We start from the raw sequence: 19,347 nt of genomic DNA, 5'->3' as shown, positions 1-19,347 counted from the left end.
ATCTAATGTTGTTTGGTTCAATTCTAAGTAATGTAACTCAAACTTGTTTGTTTCGAGGTTCTAATATATAACCTAATTTAATATTTACGGTATTACCCTTTGTTCCATCTAAGGTATTTTATAACTAAATCAATTTAATATTTGATTATTTTTTAAAATAAATTAAATTAATAATATTAATATTTAATAATATAAATAAATAAAATTAGATAATATTTTCTTTTTTATTTTATAATCTATTTAAATAATTTATTAAAATTAATAATGAAGTTTTACTTATAATTTATTTTAATTTAATAAAGCTTTAATTAAAATAATAACATTTAAATTAAAATAGTAAAGTAAAAAAAAACGTAGCAGATAATAGGAAAGTCGGTTCTTCTTCCTCGTGTTGGGGTAAAATTAATTTATGCATATTATAGTACCATTCTTAGTGGCATCAAATTATTAAAAGATGAAGAGAGGTTGTTTAAAAGGAAAGAAATTCTAAATTGTTATTCTAGGCACATGGGCAGTCCTATCCAATTGGACTATGTTCCAGTCAATTGTATTTTTAATGCAGTCGATTGGATGCTGTAAAATTCTTTACCTGTGTCTTTCTAATTTCACTTCTATTTAAATTTTGATTCTTCTTGAAAATCATCTTCACCATGTAGACTACATGTGATTCTTCATCACCCTATGATAACGGTGATAAAAAAGTTTAAAATTTTGAGCTATGTCGGAGTTTGTCTCAAACTAAAATGATACCGTTTCGATAATGTATCATTCCATACTGATATGCTTTCAATAAAGGACAGCTCGGTTAGGGGTGTAATTGAGCCGAGCCGAGCCGAACTCTTGGATGTTTGAGTTTGGCTCGTTTATAATCGAGCCGAGCTCGAGCTTTATTTAACAAATATATACATGGCTCACGAGCTTATTCGAGCTTTTATCGAGTCTAAACGAGCTTAATAAATATAAATTATAAATTTAAATATTCATTAAAAACTAAATTATATATTTTAAAAAATATATAATATTCTTGTTAAAATTTATAATTTTATTCTAATAAATAAAGTTAATATATTTGTCTATGTTTTTCATAAGTAGAGTGTAAATTCAATATCAAAATTATAATTTTTTTTATTTAAAAGTTGATTCATGAGCTTAACGAACATGTTCACGACCTAACGAGCCGAATATTGTGAAGCTTGAGCTTGGTTTGTTTATCTTAACGAGCCTCATTAAACGAGCTCAAACGAGCTTTTATCGAATCGAGCTTCGAATAGCTCACGAGCGGCTTGGCTCATTTACACCCCTAAGCTCGGTGCACAAAGTTCCTGTCAATGTCAGGTCCTGGAGAAGAGTTTAGTGTACGCATTCTTACCCTTTCCCTAACTCAAACTCATGACCTCTAGGTCACACATGGTAACAACTTTACCATTGCACTAAAGCTCCCCTTCACTGATATAGTTTCGATAATTTCTAAAAATATATATTAATTTCTAAAAATATTTGAACTTGTTATACATATATATTTGAATATTTAAATTATGTTTATTACTAAACTATATAAATAAATTTTTAAAATGTTTAATATAAAACAAATTCATGGAATAATTGATTTTAAAAAATTAAAATAATTCTTAAAATTTTCCAAAAAAAGAGAAATAAATTTAAATAGTTTAAGAATAATTTTAATTTTTTTTCTCAGATTGATTAGAGATTTCAAATTAGTTTTTGAACATATCTAAAAGTTCTTAATTTTTTAAATTAACTATTAAAAAATTTAAAATTACACATTAAGAATTATACATTATTTTTTAAAATATTTTAAATTTTTAACATCATATTATTAATTAATATTTACTTTAATTATTAATTATAACAATATAACAAATATAATCCTATTTAATTATATATAATAAATTTATCATTCTGCTTGTCGATCGACACCGACAAGCAAAATTTGAAATCTCGTACTATGGCAAGCAAACCGAATAAATCATATTGTTCTAACATAAACTCGATATCACTTGGAATCAAGGTTCAAAATCTCGAATTGTGTCGTAATTTCGGTCTTTGACCAAAAAGATATCATTGCTCCAATGCATGGTGTCGATGACATATTGAAGGTTGAAGAAGGAAGAAGATGAAGCAAAGAATGTGTTGAATGATATCAAGTTTTGGTAATTTATCGAAATTATATGTTTTCACTATTTCGCCTAGTATGGTACTGCTTGGCACAGACTCCTTCCTATGCTTCATCTCCATCTTTCAATATCAACCCATTACTGGCACCATGCATCGAAACATCGGCACAATATCAAAATAGTATCATTCTAGTCAAAAATTGAAACTTCTGCATGGTTTGAAATTTTGAACCTATTTAACAAGCATAGGTTGGAGCCACGAAGTCATCTCGACCTCACGGCGGCCTCCATTAAGTTGCATTTTTTTTCATTACCATCTTTTAAATTTTTTACACAGTTTATTATGATTCCTTCCCCTAGTCCTTTCACTTCCTTAATTTTTTTCCTCCTTTAATTGTTTTCCCTCCTTCACTCCTTTATGTATCTATGAGAGCAAACAAAGAGAGAAAAAGACCCTTATCTCTTCAAGGATTCTTGATGGTTAATTTTTTCCCTTCGTCATCCGTCTACGAGATAAACAAAGAAAAAAAACCTCTTAAGAGATGGTTATTTTTTTTTTCTTTCATCTATCCATAGGAATTTAACTCTTGTGTAGGGAGTGCATTTGTATAAGGCAAATTGTGTCTTTGTATCCACTGAATACTCGCCACTTTATTTCTTGCTCCATCTTGCCAAATTGATCAAATCTCCATCTTGATTGAACACAGAATCATATCTGCCATAAAATCAATCCAAACATACACTTTTATCTTTTACCAACATGAATTAAAATCCACTTCAAGCTTCACTGGTAAAAAATGTATGTGGAGCCTTGTGGAATGCAATTAATCCCTCAAACAAGAGAGTCCTCATTCTGCTATCAACTGTAGGATCAATAGTCAGTCTAAAAGTCTGTTTGAGTAATTCAACATGAGCTTGGTAGGGGTGGTGAATAGATGGTAACCTAAAATAAAATTTTCTTGCCAATATAAAATTAGTCAAGCTTGTTAGTTTGCATACGGTGTTTGAATGCAAGTTGTATCAATATATATTCGTAGCAGAAACAAATTAAATGAAAGAATACAATGCTAATTTGCACCCTAGCATAAAAGACACTTGAACAACAACAACAACCACAACCAAGTCTTATCCCACTAGGTGGGGTCGGCTATAAAAGACACTTGAACATTTGCTTTAAAAAAGTAAACTTACATAAAAATATATTCCAAATTTTGATGGTGAATTATACTAACAACTTTATAAAACTAAACTAATGATTAAGCCTACACTCGTTTTCTCGACACTACACTAGTTTGCTCGGCACTACCCGCCAAATTTTGAGTCAGACCCGGCATAGATACTAGGTCAAGTTGAAGGCAGACCCGGGCAATGCCTACTTGTTGGACCAAGCCTACACTTGTTTAGGAGTTAGGGAAATTTTCAACGATACAAAATCTGGGAAAAAAAAAACAAAATAGTTCTGATTAAAAAAACAGTTAATTAGTTAGGATATTTTGGTAAATTTTAGTCTAAATTATCAAATTGACCTAAACAAATATAAAACATTCTTAAAATTTTCTTATAACTACCTAAAATTTACTTTAAAATTCCAAAAAGCCAAAAACTTGTTTATACTTCTAGATTTTTCCTTAGTTTTGATTTTTTTTTTATTTTCTAAATTTTTAATATTTAATATTTTTAGTTTCTTAGGTATTTTTATATTATTTAAATTTTGTATTTGAAAATCATTCTCAACCGACAAACTTAAGCATGGGCCACTACAAGCATGAGTTAACTAGGTCTATGTTCATGCCAAGAAAGAGAGATGTGATCCAGATTTAAAATCTCAAACTTTATTGGAGTTTTGTCCTTTGATTGGAACGATACTATCTCGGTATCATGACAACGTTTCGATACATAGTGAAGGTGATGGATTGGAAGTTGAAAGAGGTGACACAAAAGGAAACATTGTTTGTGCTGAGTGATATCGAATTTTAGTAATTTACTAGACCAATATGTTTCAACCATTTTCCCAACATGACACCAGATATCAAATCATGGATGTGATATCAAGAGCCACGCCTATCACAACCTGTGATCTGGCATATCGTGTTCAGCCCAATACGAAGTGTCATGTTTGGCCCAGTGCAATTACATCTAAATAGGCCAAGTAAGCCCATGTCAGACTTGATCTGGGCACAATTCATTGGTATTGGACAACATAACCATTAATTCATTTGGGTACATTTACAAATTATAAAATATGGAATCATTTTATGTAGTATGACTAGTAATGCACAACCCAGCCACCAATTCATGGGGTAGAATAAATCACAAAATATTGGACGGTCAATTTATAATAATTCTCAATTAATAATTAGAATGGAGAAAGGATGAAAATATAAATTATATAGTTTTGACGACTGAATTATAATACCACCATTAATGTAGGCACCCATGTCAAAGCCAAAAATAAATCTGAAGCAGCTATATTAACTTCAATCGTATTAGATATAATAAGCCTAAATTTCAATCAATTCCATTATTTTCGATCTGGATTTGACCTAAAAGTAAACCAAATTCATCAAATCAACTTAATTTCTTTGCATCTCTTATTTTTTAAATCCCTTCATCAATCTTAGTGGGACTAAGACAACAAATATTGAAGCCAATAGCTATCCAACTCAAGCAATCCATTTATGCATCAACTAATTTTGGCCCATGATTAATTGTCAACTAGATATAAAGAATATCATCATATCAAACCCATGTTTCCCTAGAGTGACTAGCGAAACAGTAAACAAAGAGAAAAATAAAACAGAAGTAGCAAGAACAGGCATGCAAGAAAATGCGCACATAAAAAAAAACTTACCATGCCATACAAAGAAAGAATGTGAACAGTATCCACTCCAGAAATTGCAAATAAAATAGCACTGAGGACAGGCATGTGACCAATTAAATAATTCCCTGCTCCTGGAGCTGAAGAATCAGAAGGCATAGGAGGAGATAGCATTTTGACTACAATACGCACAACGTGTTCCTGGATTAATAAAGAGAAATTAGAAGCATAGGTAAAACAGAAAGATCTTAATTCATGAAAGTACCAGATCAATGTAGAAATTAGATGCATAGGTAAAACAGAAAGATCTTAATTCATGAAAGTACCAGATCAATGTTCTACCTGGACATTCCAGCCACGGAGAAGAGATGCACCACATAGAATCTTAGCAGCTGCTAGTTTTTCTTCTTCTGATCCAATTAGTGCAACGTTGTACATTTTCTCCACTTCCACAAAACTAAAGAGTAGAAAAAAGCAAGACCATTGGCTTAACAAAACCAAAAATTAGACTGGATTGGTTATGCACCTAGCATTTTAAGTATAATTAAGCACTATCCAATGCAAACATGCCATAATATTGACCATCAACCAGCCTTTTCAACCAAAATAAAACTAAAGTTACTGCAGATGTTTTAACAAAAACCAGACAGTAGCATTTCAGGGTACGACTAAAACACCCTATCTCTTCCGGTTTACACATTGATCAAGTCCAACGCAACCCTAGACCCCTCCCTCCTCGCTCCTCCCCATCCACACCCCCATATATATATACATAATATTATCCCTTAGCCCGTAATGGTTGTTCCCATCTCAATTTGAAACCATGAATTTGTTCCCATCGCAATTTGAAATTGTGGGAGAGACCTTCCTTGAGAACACCATGTAAGTTGTCAAAATAGTCGTTAACTACACTCGCTAACAAAGCCTCCTGTTGGTGCAATAGTATCCCAAGTGGTCCAATGCAACCATGGATTTTAATGTTTGGGCAAAGGATTTAAGTTAGGCCTTGACTTGTGATTTGATATGTCTATTTGAGTGTGCAAGGACTCAGTGAATGCGCACATGGAGATAATTTGATACGACCAAAGTCTGATGGCTCAAGTCCATGGAGATTAGAGAATGGTAGTATGGGACATCCGAGAGGTCATAGGACGTGGTGCATTGAAGTTCAACTGTGCTTGGGAAGCAGACTACGAAAGTGAAGCATGAAGAATGGAGCAAGGAAAGAGTTGAGGGCTTCATGCATCCAATGGACTAGAAGCTTCATGACATATGACTAAGAGATAAACTACATAAGTGAAGCATGAGAATGACACAAGGAGACATTCAAAGGCTCAATGCATCTGAGAGAGCTAGACCGGAGATGGCCTAGTAAGCAAAGACTCTATAGCGAGCTAAGAGTAGAAAACAAATGTACTCAAGTGAGGATAGAAAGCAAGGCTCAACTTAGGCGAACTCGGTCATTCGATTGGTCATAGTCGACATACCATTCAACTGATAGCTGAGTAGAATGGGTAGCCAACACACACAACGAACAAAATGGCTTGTTCTAGCGACCAATCGATTGGTAATAGTCCAATTGACAAATGTCTATGAGGCAACTAGTGAAGCCTAGATGAAGCCGAAGGAAACGGTGGTCATACAAGGGAAATAGTCCTAGTTGATCAAGATGCTGATGATTGGTTGGCAAATGCTATAGGAAAATGACTTCAACAAGCCATAATGGATGGATCAAATAACGAATTAAGTTAATCAGTTGACTAATGGGTGCCAACACAATAAGATCATCTCAATAAAAGAATTCAAGGAAGAGACTATTATAAGAGTCTCAAAAGGCCTCAAATTGTGCAACAAAAGAACATATTCACGCCAATATTTTGTGATTTTATTTATGCTTTCTTGTTGACCATGACTACTCTGGTGTAACCTCTTGAGCTAACCTTAAACAACTTGTTAGAGGTTTCGGTTGTATTTTTTATTTTTGATTTCCACTACGAACCTTATATGACCTTGTGAAGCAAGAGTAGTTTGAATTTTTATTTGCGTGTAAACGGATGCTATTCACCCCCTCCTCTAATGTGTCTCATCATCTACGTATCCATATATCCCTCCATGCTCAGCACCTCCAAGTCATCGTCATCCTCTACTCGTTAAGGATCACTCCCTCAGTAAAGTCACATTATCATTGCTACTATTGCCACTAGGTCTACCAGAATTGCCACAAGTTGTGCTTGTCAATGAAGCATTCTAGTCAACTCCTCTTCTCCAAGCAAACTCCTATCACCACTAGGGTTCCCTCCTCACCGAAGGCATTTCCTCGATGTCCTACTGCTGCTAGTGTTTTTCCCTTCAAACTCTTTTATGCAACTCTTCCACAAGGTGATTGTCATCCTATATAGTCTTTCTTGAAGTCCTGCCTTCCATACAAGAACCTTAGATGAGTGCCCTTGTTGAACAACCATAACGTCTATGCATTTGAAAAGTATTGATGAAGTTGTGCATTTCTGAATAATGCCCATATTTAAGATTTTGTTGGTAAAATGCTGTTATAGGTTATCATCTTAGGCTAGACGTTATTTGTGTGGTTGTTCATGAGGTAAGTATGTAGTGTATATATGACATTGTTTTTGTAGTGCCCATATTTATTATGATTGATTTATATGAGTTCATTTCATGCACCTTAGCATGCATTGCTCTTAGTGCTGGTATACATCACTTGGTAGTCAAAAGACAGATGTCAGGACCTTGTTGTCAAAAGACAACCTAACAAACATCTAATGATTTACTTGTGGTGTGGATGAGGCCTTTTACCGTGACAAACTAGTAGAGATGAGGCCTTCAGTGGATAGACATGAGGACTATGACTTCACATAATTATATGTTTCTATCACCTCGATCATATGATAGATATGTCGGCGAGTGTTTGTTGGACATAGCACAAATAGGCTACCGTTAATCGTGAGGCAATACTCTATTGGCATAATAGAAGAGCGTAGGGGCTTACACATAAAGGCTAGAGTATGGGTCCAACCATACTCATTGGTTGGTAGTGGTTAGCAGTTAGCAAATATTATACTGATGGCAGTGTTGACTCCTTTAATTGACATGAAACTATTAAAGTGAGTTGTTACAATGTCTATTTTGTGCATTGTGCTTTCATAGTAAACTATGTTGAAGTTGAATAGATGATCTTTGATGTTTTACCTAGTTTTTTTGTAATTTACATTGATATTTGTTGGTGAATATTTGTTGTTGTTGAGCCTTATTCTATTAATGTATTCATGTTGCCCCCTTGTGTCTAGTTTACATATTTGTACAAACTTTCCCTACTTTCCCCATATTATCTTTTGCAGTTTTAGGCAGTTTAACCTGGGGCTGCTTCGCCTTGTGGCTGGCCAACCCTTGTAAAAGGATATAGGTGGATCAGTGGACCATCTAAGCGGTCTAAGAAAAACCCTCAATTCTTTATAATTTATTAGTTTATTTAATATTATTAATTATTTATATTTTAATATTATAGTATCTCACTAATATTTTATTTCTAATTCACAAAGTAAAATATAAAATATTTACTTGTTTAGAGTGTATTTAGTGTTTACTTATCATTAATTATTAAATTTACTTCTCTTCCTATTTTAATATTATTTTAATACCAACCACCTAGGCCTCCTCCTAGAGGCTGATTTTCTATCCCATCTCCTAAAACCGCCTTTTAATACTTTGGTTGCCCCCCAATTTTAGGTTAAACAAGTGGATTGGGCTTGATTCTTGTGACAATTATTGCTTTTCAATCAAGCTAATTTTCTAACTTTGATATTGCTCTAAATCACGCTGAAGGAGGTCTGTTATTTGGCAAATTGACTTCAAGTGGCGTATGGCATGCATAGCAACTGCCCAAACAAAGTCACCTGATAATCCTACTTGGAGGAACATATTTTTGTAGAGTTTAAAGAATAGTCTTTTACAAAAATTAGTTTCTTGGTGGAAAGGTAGCAATATAAAGTTCAAAGATTACTGACACCTTTCTAAATGAAGGACTGTAACAACTAGTTTGTTTTGCAAAAGAACAAATAATAATCATAATTTCAAACAAAAGATTTATTGATGCCTAAAATATTTCACACCCAAGAATTGCTAATTCAAGTCAATACTCCATACCTGAACTAGAACTTAAAGATATGTCATACTAGATTAACTAGATTACTATCAATGACCAAATCATCTGATAATTATTTTCTCAACCTACCTTGATGTAGGAGTCATCATGAGGGAGCTTTTCAATGAACCAGTGAGTGGAGCCCCTTCAAGGAAGGTTGACCAAGGAGAGTCTTGAAATGAAGTTGAATCTTTTGATAATGCAGAAGGAACAACATAACCAGGCCAGAAGTATGCGGACGTATCAATCAGATTCCTTGAAATACAGGCATCAACTATTAGATGTAACATGTTCCCAACTGGAAAGTGCAAACCATCAGGGAACAAAATTATGACTATAGGGCAGATGTTGGGTGACAGACAATAAGAGAAAGAAAAAAAAAAGTAATACACCAAGAAAACAAGCATAGCAACAAAAGACATTCTTGCTAAAAAGATGAGATTTAGATTTATCAACTGATATGCAACTAAATTCTGTAAATGCATCTAAAGTAAGATCAGTGCAATATAAAGTAGTAGATGCTTCTGCATGCCAAGGCCCTGTGTTAGCCTCAGCTAAAGCAAATGAAGGTATTTATCAGCCAACAGAAAACAAATGTGGAACTAAATACGACCACTGACACACAAGATAGAAATACCATTACATATTATAATAAAAATAGGACTAAGTTATCTTTCAATCAAGTAGACATATAGGATTGGGTTATATTGGCAAACTAGAAATTTTTCACAGAGGACCATGGTACGCACACTGTTCTAATAATGGTGTGTAATGTTAAGATAAAATATATAAAAAAAAATTGTTAATACAAAACCTCAAGGAATGGAAGAATAGCAGGAGATGCAAGCAAATTCTAAGCAAGTTTGCATGAGCTTTCTGCTAGGTTGGATTTTGGAATCGCGAATCCAAACTTTTGGAAACGCGTTAGGTTGTCAGCCAGCATCAAACTATGTCAAATATTCAATGAATGAATTCATTAAACTATTGTGCTAATGCTAGGTTGTTCCCCGGAAGGAACGCGTTGCAGGGTCCGACTGTAACGTCTCGGCAAGGACCGCTATATCTCCAGAACTCGGGTGTAGTGATAAATATGCAAGAGTTCGCGTTACAGGGTCCGACTGTAACGTCTCAGCAAGGACCGCTACATCTCCATGAGAACTTGGGTGTAGTGTTAAATAGGCAAAAGTTCTCACACCATAGGTTAGATAAGAACAAATATGATAGGAAAACTAATAATCTAAGATTTGGAACATGGAATATAGGAACTCTCACTGGTAAATCAATGGAGGTAGTAGATATGATGATTAGGAGAAAAATTAATATTTTGTGTGTACAAGAGACAAAATGGATAGGCGAGAAGGCAAAGATGATAGAGAACTCGGGTTTTAAGTTATGGTACACTGAGAAGAGTAAAGTAAGAAATGGAGTGGGTATCATTGTAGATAATTTGTTAAAGGATGAAGTTGTAGGAGTAGTTAGAAAAGGGGATAGAATTATAACCCTTAAGATAATAGTGCCGAAAGAAAGTATGAACATAATTAGCGTATATGCACCATAAGTAGGATTAGATGAAGCTACCAAATCAAGGTTTTGGGAGGACTTAGATGAAATATTACAAAATATTCCACCAAGTGAAATGATTTTAATAGGAGGTGATCTAAATGGACATGTCGGAGTGAAAAATGAGGAATATAAGAGAGTACATAGGAGTTATGGGTTTGGAACGAGGAATGAGGAAGGGAAAACTACATTAGATTTTGCGATAGCATATGACCTTATATTAGCTAATACATTTTTTAAGAAAAGAGAAGAACACTTAGTCACATTCAAAAGTGGGAATAATAAATCGCAAATTGACTTTCTTATGATTAGGAAGAAGGATAAAAAGATTTGTAAAGATTGCAAAGTCATCCCTGGAGAAAGCTTAACAACCCAACATAGGGTAGTAGTGTTGGATATACGCCTCAACCATAGTATCAATAGAAAGAAAATATATACAATTCCTAAAATTAAGTGGTGGAAGTTAAAGGATGGGAAACAAAATATATTTAAGGAGAAGGTAGAAGTACAAAACTCTAATACAACATGGGATAAGATGGTATCAAAGTTGAAAATAGTAGCTAAGAGTGTAGTCGGTGAGTCAAAGGGATATGCACCACTAAGTAAAGAATCTCGGTGGTGGAATGAGAAAGTACAAGAGAAAGTGAAGGAAAAATGAATAGCTTATAAGGAATTATATATTTGTAAGAACGAGGAAAACTTAAAAAAATATACAATAGCCAAGAAAGAAGCTAAGAAAGTAGTGAGTGAAACAAAAAATGAAACTTTTGAACGGTTATATCAAAAATTGGATACAAAAGAAGGGGAAAGAGATATTTATAGAATAGCTAAAATGAGATAAAGGAAAACAAGAGATCTTAGCCAAATAAAATGTATTAAAGATGAATGTAATAGGGTATTAGTAAATGATGGAGAAATAAAAGAGCGGTGGAAGAGGTATTTTCATCAACTTTTTAATGAAGGTTTAGGTGACCAACTTAACTTAGGTAATTTAATTAGGTCAAATGAGCATAGAAATTTTAATTTTTATCGTAGAATTCAAACTTCAGAAGTAAAACAAACTTTAAATGAGATGCACAATGGAAAAGTCGTTGGACCACATGATATTCCGATAGAGGTATGGAAGTGCTTAGGGAAACAAGGTATTGAATGACTTACAAAATTATTTAACATGATATTGAAAACGAAAAGAATGTCTGATCAATGGAGGATAAGTACTCTAGTTCCCTTATATAAGAACAAGGGAGACATACAAAATTGTGCAAACTATAGGGATATTAAACTAATGAGTCATACTATGAAACTTTGGGCAAAAGTAATAGAAAAAGATAAAGAAAGCAGACCACGGTGACGAAAAATCAATTTGGATTCATGCTAGAAGATATAAATCTTCTTAGATAATTAATTAAAAAATAAGATCTACACATGGTATTCATTTGACTTAGAAAAAACTTATGATAGAGTTCTAAGAGAAAACTATATAAAGAATTCTAGAAAAGAGGTGTTAGCATAGCATATATTGAACTAATTAAGGATATATATGAGGATGCAACGACCAGAGTAAAGACTTCAAGCGGATTAACTGGGCATTTCCAATAAAGATAGGGTTACATCAAGGATCACAAGTTCCTATCTTTTACACTAATTATGGACGAACTCACTGCACACATTCAAGACACAGTACCGTGGTGCATGTTGTTTGCAGATGATATTATTTTGGTAGATGAGACACGTGAAGGAGTAAATGCTAAACTAGAATCTTGGAGGAAAAACTAGAAGGAAAGGTTTTAAGCTTAGTAGATTAAAGGCAGAATATATAATTAAATTTAGCAATATTAAAGTAATGAAACAATTGTTAAGATAGGAGAGGACGAGTTAATCGAGAGATTTAAATATTTAGGATCATTTTACAAATGATGGAGGGATTGAGAGACGTCTTACATGGAATCTGGCAGGATTGATGAAATGGAGGAGCCTCGGGTGTTTTATGTAACAGTAAAGTATCTCTTAAACTTAAAGGTAAGTTCTATAAAACCATTGTTAGACCTGCTATGTTATATAATACTGAATGTTATGAGAGTTGCAGAGATGAGGATGTTAAGGTGGATGTGTGGGCATACGAAGATGGACAACATAAGGAATGAGAGTATTAGAAAGAAAGTCGGAGTTGCATCTATTGAGGACAAACTCCGAGAGACACGTTTAAGATGGTACGGACATATACTTAGACGACCAATAAATGCTCCAATTAGGCGTGTGAAACTATGATAAACATGCATATCAAACGAGGAAGAGGAAGACCAAAAAAGACTTGGTTAGCAACAATAAAACAAGATAAAATTTATTTAAATATATATGATGATATAATAAGAGATAGAGCTCAATGGCGTAAAAGGATTCATACAGCCAACCCCACCTAGTGGGAAAAGGCTTGGTTGTTGTTGTTGTTGTTGAAACCTTGTACTATAAAACAGTAAGTTCTACTTCAAAGTTCTTTGTAATTTTTAAAATTTCTTTTTTCCTTATATTTTACTATACTTCAAAGTTCACTCTTAAGAGGGTAATCCACACAAAACAAAAACTTGTTGGCAAAAGCTACCAAGGTTCAAAATCTAAAGCCATCATGATGTCGATGTCAGTAACGGACTGGAGTTGAAGAAGGAGATAAAGCATAAGAAGGATCCATGTTAATATGGTTTAAAATCTTAAATCATATCGGGCGAAATGGTTGAAACATATCATTTCAGTAAATTATCAAAATTTGATATCACTAAGCCCAATGTCTCCTTCCTTTGCTTCATCTCCTTCCTTCTTCAACTTTTAATTGCCAATGGTACTAATCATCAAAGCATGAACAGTATTTTTGGACAAAGACCGAAACTATGACATGCCTTGAGATTTTGAACTTTGGTACCAAGTGGTATTGAGTTTCGGTGATTTACCGGAATTCAAGTGTTTAGCTAGGCATGATAAGAAATTTCAAACTATGAAACTTACAACCTAGAGAGTTTTGCCAATTTGAATAGCTTTTCTGAAGCAAGACAAGATCCTAGGCATCGTGCCCATCAACGAAAAACCATGCTCTTTGGCCTCACCACACCTCCTTGGGCACCTAGGAGGAGCACACAAGCACCAAGCCAATGGTATGGTATGTTTGAAACATACATGAGAACTATTACAACAAGTCTTTAGCTGATTAAGTAGGGTCGGCTATATGAATCCTCTGATGTCATTGGACCCACTCCCATATTGTATCATATATATTTAAATGAATTTTATTTTATTATCGTTGTTTTTTTTTAAAGGTAAATATATATTAAGATCTCAATGATCAAACTAATACAGACTCTAGATGCCTACCAATCAAAAACAGAAGTGTCTCTAAACATTGCGGGCAAACAAACCACGCAAGGAGACATGACCACCAAACCACATATAGATCATAACCTTTGCAAGCTAGCACAACCATGCAAGGTGACATCACATGACCCACAAAACCACAAAACATCATAACCCCTTGCGGCAAACCCAGCCACACAAGGAGACATCATTCACCACACACATCACATGACCCACAAAACTACAAAACATCATACCCCTTGCGGCCAAACATAACCACACAAGGAGACATACTACACCACACAACTTAAACACATCATAACAAGTACCAACTCTAAACATCTACAAATCAAAACACGTGAATCTGAATTTTCCAGAACAGCCCTGCTACACACGGTGTTTCCCCTTCAAACTGGTTTTTGTTCCATGGTTGCCACAAGAGGTAAACCATGCAAGAGACCGCGCCTTCATTAGCCTACCATTGCCTCGATACCACCTTCGAAGGGCCCTGAATAGCCGCTAAACAAAATTGATTTGATGCTGAAATCCTAGCTAACACCTCACCTTATCCCACAGCTCCCTTGTGATCGAGCAGCGAAAATAGATGAGGTCGTTGAACTCGTCTTGTTGTTTGCATAAGGAACATATTTTGTACGCCTCATGAGTCATCGTGTTCACCATCCTCAACCATCCATCAGCAAGTAACCACCGAGTAAACCGATGCTCAGGCATCAAGCCAGCCCTCCACACAACTGGCGCCCAAAACACCTTCGTCACGCACGATCCGAATAGTTCATATGCATTAACCACCCCTTTCTTTTCCGCTACAAACCAATCGATTAACTTCATATTCACATCACTTTGACTCCCCAATCTTCGCAATAGATCATCTCTAATCTGTGATAACCTCTTCATCAATGGAGAATCTAATGTCTTACCGCGCCATTGCCAAAAATCTGCACCGTAGTGGTGTTGTACTCATCTTACCCTTAACGAGTTCGTCTTACTTTTGATGTTCCATAACGTCCGACATAATAATGCCTTGTTCCAAGCATGAAGATCCCGAAGCTCATAGCCACCTTCATCTTTTAGTAGACATATTGGCGCCCAACAGATCAGTGGATGTTTGGTGGACCACATGAAAGACCGGCAAAGACCATATAATTTGTCAATTACACCACTTGACATTGGAAGTATAGATAGCAATAGCACTCCACACCTTGTAATACCGAGCTTACCAACTCCAATCTTCCAACGTATGATAATGTATGCTTTGGCCAAGACGCCACCTTCTTTGATACCGCTTCAAGCAAAGAGCCATAATTCGCAATACGTAATCTCTCCATGGCTAGAGGAATACCAAGATACCGAAATGGAAACAACCCTTGATGACAACCGATTATGTGCAGAATTCTTTGCCGAGTTTGTCCATCCACACTGGCCATATAGATGTTAGACTTCAATGGGTTGGCCCGCAATCCCACCTTGTTGCCAAAATCTTCAAGTACATCCGCCAATATCGTGATGGTAGAGGTATCCTCTCTTGTGAACATCAGTAGATCATCCGCATACACCAAGTGAGTGAGTTGTATCTCCTTACACTTAGGATGAAAATGAAACCGGAGTAGCTATAATGCCTCCTTCAACATCCTTGAGAAGACCTCCAAGACTAGGCCAAATAATAGAGGGGATAAGAGATTCCCTTGCCTCAATCCTCTTCTTCCTCCAAAGAATCCATGTATGCTTCCATTGATGCTTACCGAGTACATGACCGTGGAGATGCATTCTTGAATCCATCCTCGAAATTGTTGGGGAAAGTCATAACCAACTAGCGCTGACATAAGAAAGCTCAAATAAACATTGTCGAATGCCTTCTTTAAATCCACTTTGATCATACATCTTGGAGATATCTTCTTGCGATCATACTTCCTCAATAATTCTTGAACAAGGTTGATGTTCTCTCTGATGTATCGATCCCAAACAAATGTCGCTTGTGCCAGATTTAACAAATTATCCATAACCTTTGCTAGCTGACTCGCCAATACCATTGAGATGATTTACAAAAAATCGTACAACATGAAATTGGTCAAAAATCAATAACTTTCAGAGTGATCAAATTTGGGTACTAAAGCGATCAAAGTGTGGTTCCATAGCTTGAGAAGTCTACCATGATGGAAGAACTGCTTGACCACCACCATCACATCTTCCCCAACTGTGTTCCATGCCGAAATAAAGAACTCTGCATTATATCCATTAGGTTCAGGAGCCTTATCACTCCCAATATCAAAAAGCGACATCTGAATCTCCTCTGTAGTATGGATCTCCTCCGTAGTAACCGGTACAATCAACCTATTCCGTTGTTCCTCCGACAATTTCCGGCTGGTGATGGAGCTACAGCGGCATACATGTCTCCTTTGTGCCCCATAATCCTTTGAAATACCCCACAACTTCATTAGCAACATCTTCCAAACTTGAGATTTGTTCCCAAGACTATTTAGGCATTCCTTTTGTTGTTGCGCTTCACTAGGTCATGGAAAAACTTCGTACACTTGTCACTTTTCTTTAAGTACTCACTCTTGGCTCTTTGTTGGTGGAACATCTTCTCCACCTCTGCAAGGAGTGTGGCCTTCTTCCCCAAAGCCCCATAATCACTAGATGTCCCATTATTATTTTTGAGCTTCGTCTAGCTCTCCTCTCGCCCTTTATGCTTGCTCCGATATATGTTGGTAGTGATGCTTATCAAGAGATCTTAGTTTGCTTTTCAATTTGTCTTCACCTTTAGGGTATAATGAGCATTCCCATCAATCAGTTCTTCCCAAGCACTAGCAACCAAGTCTTGAAACCCTTTGTGCAATGTCCACATATTAAAGAACTTAAAGGGCCTATTCAGCCTCTTCTCCCTTGCCATTGTAGAAACTATGTTGCATGAGTGATCCGAAAGACAACCCGGCGTCGTAAATTCCCCATAACTCTCATTGTCCTCCCAAAGCCAGTGTAAGTTGACAAGAGCCCGATCAAGCTTTGAAGACATCGTGCCATTCGTCCAAGTCAATCTACATCCAATCGATCGAATGTCCACCAAGCTACAAGCATGTATAAACCGCTCTAGATCTTGTCTCATAATTGGTGACCGGTTGCTCACCCTCCTTGTCTTGCACCGTCAAGAGAGTGTTGAAATCACCCATAATAAGCCAAGGTTCTGAGATATTCTGCCCCAATGCCAAAAGAGAGCTCTATAACGGCTTGCCATAATAGAATGAACTCCATACACAAGCATGACAAGGAAGCTTCGACCCATGACATGGAAATGGAAACTACAATGAGTATATTGTTCCACCATGACTATCCCATCCAAGGAAACCCGCTGTAAGTCCGATAGAAGCAATATGGCTAATTTATCATGGTCTCCCTCTTCTTCGAGTAATCTATGAATTTATCATGGTCCCACATCATGTAATTGGAATATTCATTAGTCTCCTAAATCATGGGTTAAAATATCATGTTGTGACTCATGTCAGTCAGTACGAGCAAAATATTTCATTCCGCCAACCGCAGTCGTCGCGGAGGCATTGTGTGCGCTCCGCACCCACAATGGAGGCGTCGTGAGCGCCCAGCGGCCGCGGAAGCATCGTGAGCGCCCAGCCGCCGCGGAGGCGTCGTGCGCGCCTCTCGGTCGCCGCAGAGGCATCGTGCGCAGCCCGCGGCTGTCGTGGAGGCGTCATGCGCGCCTCACGGTCGCCGCGGAGGCATAGTGCGCAACCCACGGCAGTCACAGAGGCATCGTGCACGCCCCGTGACCGTCATGAAGGCGTCGTGCGCATCCCGCAGCGGCTGCGGAGGCGTCGTGCGCGCCCCGGGGCCGCCGCTGAGGCATCGTGCGTGTCCCACGGCCGTCGCGGAGGCGTCTTGCACGCCCCATAGCCGTCTCAGAGGCATCGTGCTCATTCCATGGTTGCCGCGGAGGCGTCGCATGACCCCCATCCACAAAGGAGTCCCATGGCCCCGTCCGCGAAGGCATCGGCGCACCCCGTAGCCACCATAGACGCGTCAGCAACGCGCTCCGTGGTCGCTGCGAAGGAATCGCAATGACCTCACATCTACCGTGGAGGTCATGACAGGGCTTCGTGGTTGCGCGAAGGCCACACACGAGCCACGCTGCCGCCATAGAGGCCCTGCACGGGACTCAAGGATATCACAATGGTCTCACAACTACCATGGAGGCCCTGCACAAAACTAAAGGATGTCACAATGGTCTCGCAGTCGCCGCAAGGGCCTCGTGATAGCGCTGTGAAGGCCTCGCAATGGCCTCGCGATGACCGCGGAGGCCTCACAATGGTCAAAGAGGCCTTGCAATGGCCGCGGAGACCTCGCGATGGCCGAGGAAGCCTCACGGCCTCCGCGGAGGGCTCGCGCACGCCTCGTGGCCACTGTGGATGCCATGTGCAAGCCTCGCGTTCACTGGGGGCATGGAACATTGCAAAGAACAACGGAAGAAGAAAGCGGAATAGTGAACTTAGCTTTTAATTAAAAAACTTAAATTAATAATTTCAATCATCTTCTAACTATAGTTAGGATAATTTAAATAAACTTAATTAAACCCTAATAAAATTATCCTATTAATTTAATATATTTTTGTTTTTAGTTTATATCTTTGATATGTAAAAAATATCGAAACCATACCAACATGACATGATACGATATTGAAATCGTATCATTCATATTCATATCATTTTAAAAGGGTCTCTTAGAGTTTTCTCTCAATAAACACAACCCCAATTTTCTATCTAATGTTCCTATTTTTTACTATGTTCATCCTTGTATGTCCGCACATCTACCTTAACATTCTCATTTGCGACTTTCATCTTCTACTCATGTGCTTGATTCATAGTCTAACATTAATTTCATATAACATAGCAAGTCTAATTACCGTTATATAAAACTTTCATTCAAATTTTAGAGGTACCTTATAATCACAAAGGGCATCTAAGACTCTCCTCCATGTCAACCATTTTGTATCATATATAAAACATCTGTATAGACCCTTTGCAAAAACAAATCTAGATACTTAAAACTTTGTGACTCGTAATCTCTTCACTTGACAAATTGACATGTTATCTCTAAATACTAAACTTAAATTATATTCTATCATGTTTTCTGCTAAGATTCAAATTTAGCATCTCTTTCTTTTATGTCTTATCGACAAAAACATTGGTCATATGCAAAAAAAACATATACACTATGGTATCGCGTCTTGGATATGTGAAGTGAGTTCATCCATGACTAAAAAGATATGGACTTAAAACTAATCCTTGATATGGTAAGTTTGAAATGAAACTACC

At 36.7% G+C, this 19,347-nt stretch overlaps 1 protein-coding gene across 1 annotated transcript in view; it reads right to left on the bottom strand.

Moving 5' to 3' along the window:
- The window catches only part of LOC121981465 (mediator of RNA polymerase II transcription subunit 33A-like), a 36,014-nt gene that overhangs the window by 6,338 nt on the left and 10,329 nt on the right, over positions 1 to 19,347 (bottom strand). Inside the window, exons 7-9 of the mRNA XM_042533996.1 lie at positions 9,200 to 9,407; positions 5,296 to 5,410; positions 4,987 to 5,154 (exon numbers count right to left, since the gene is read on the bottom strand). Coding sequence (XP_042389930.1) covers positions 4,987 to 5,154; positions 5,296 to 5,410; positions 9,200 to 9,407 — 491 coding nt within the window. The remainder of the gene's footprint in view (positions 1 to 4,986; positions 5,155 to 5,295; positions 5,411 to 9,199; positions 9,408 to 19,347) is intronic.

This window comes from Zingiber officinale, chromosome 5A (genome assembly GCF_018446385.1).
Source record: "Zingiber officinale cultivar Zhangliang chromosome 5A, Zo_v1.1, whole genome shotgun sequence".
Taxonomy (NCBI): domain Eukaryota; kingdom Viridiplantae; phylum Streptophyta; class Magnoliopsida; order Zingiberales; family Zingiberaceae; genus Zingiber; species Zingiber officinale.
Note: the sequence above shows the minus strand (reverse complement) of the source record. Positions and strands in the feature narration are given on the sequence as shown.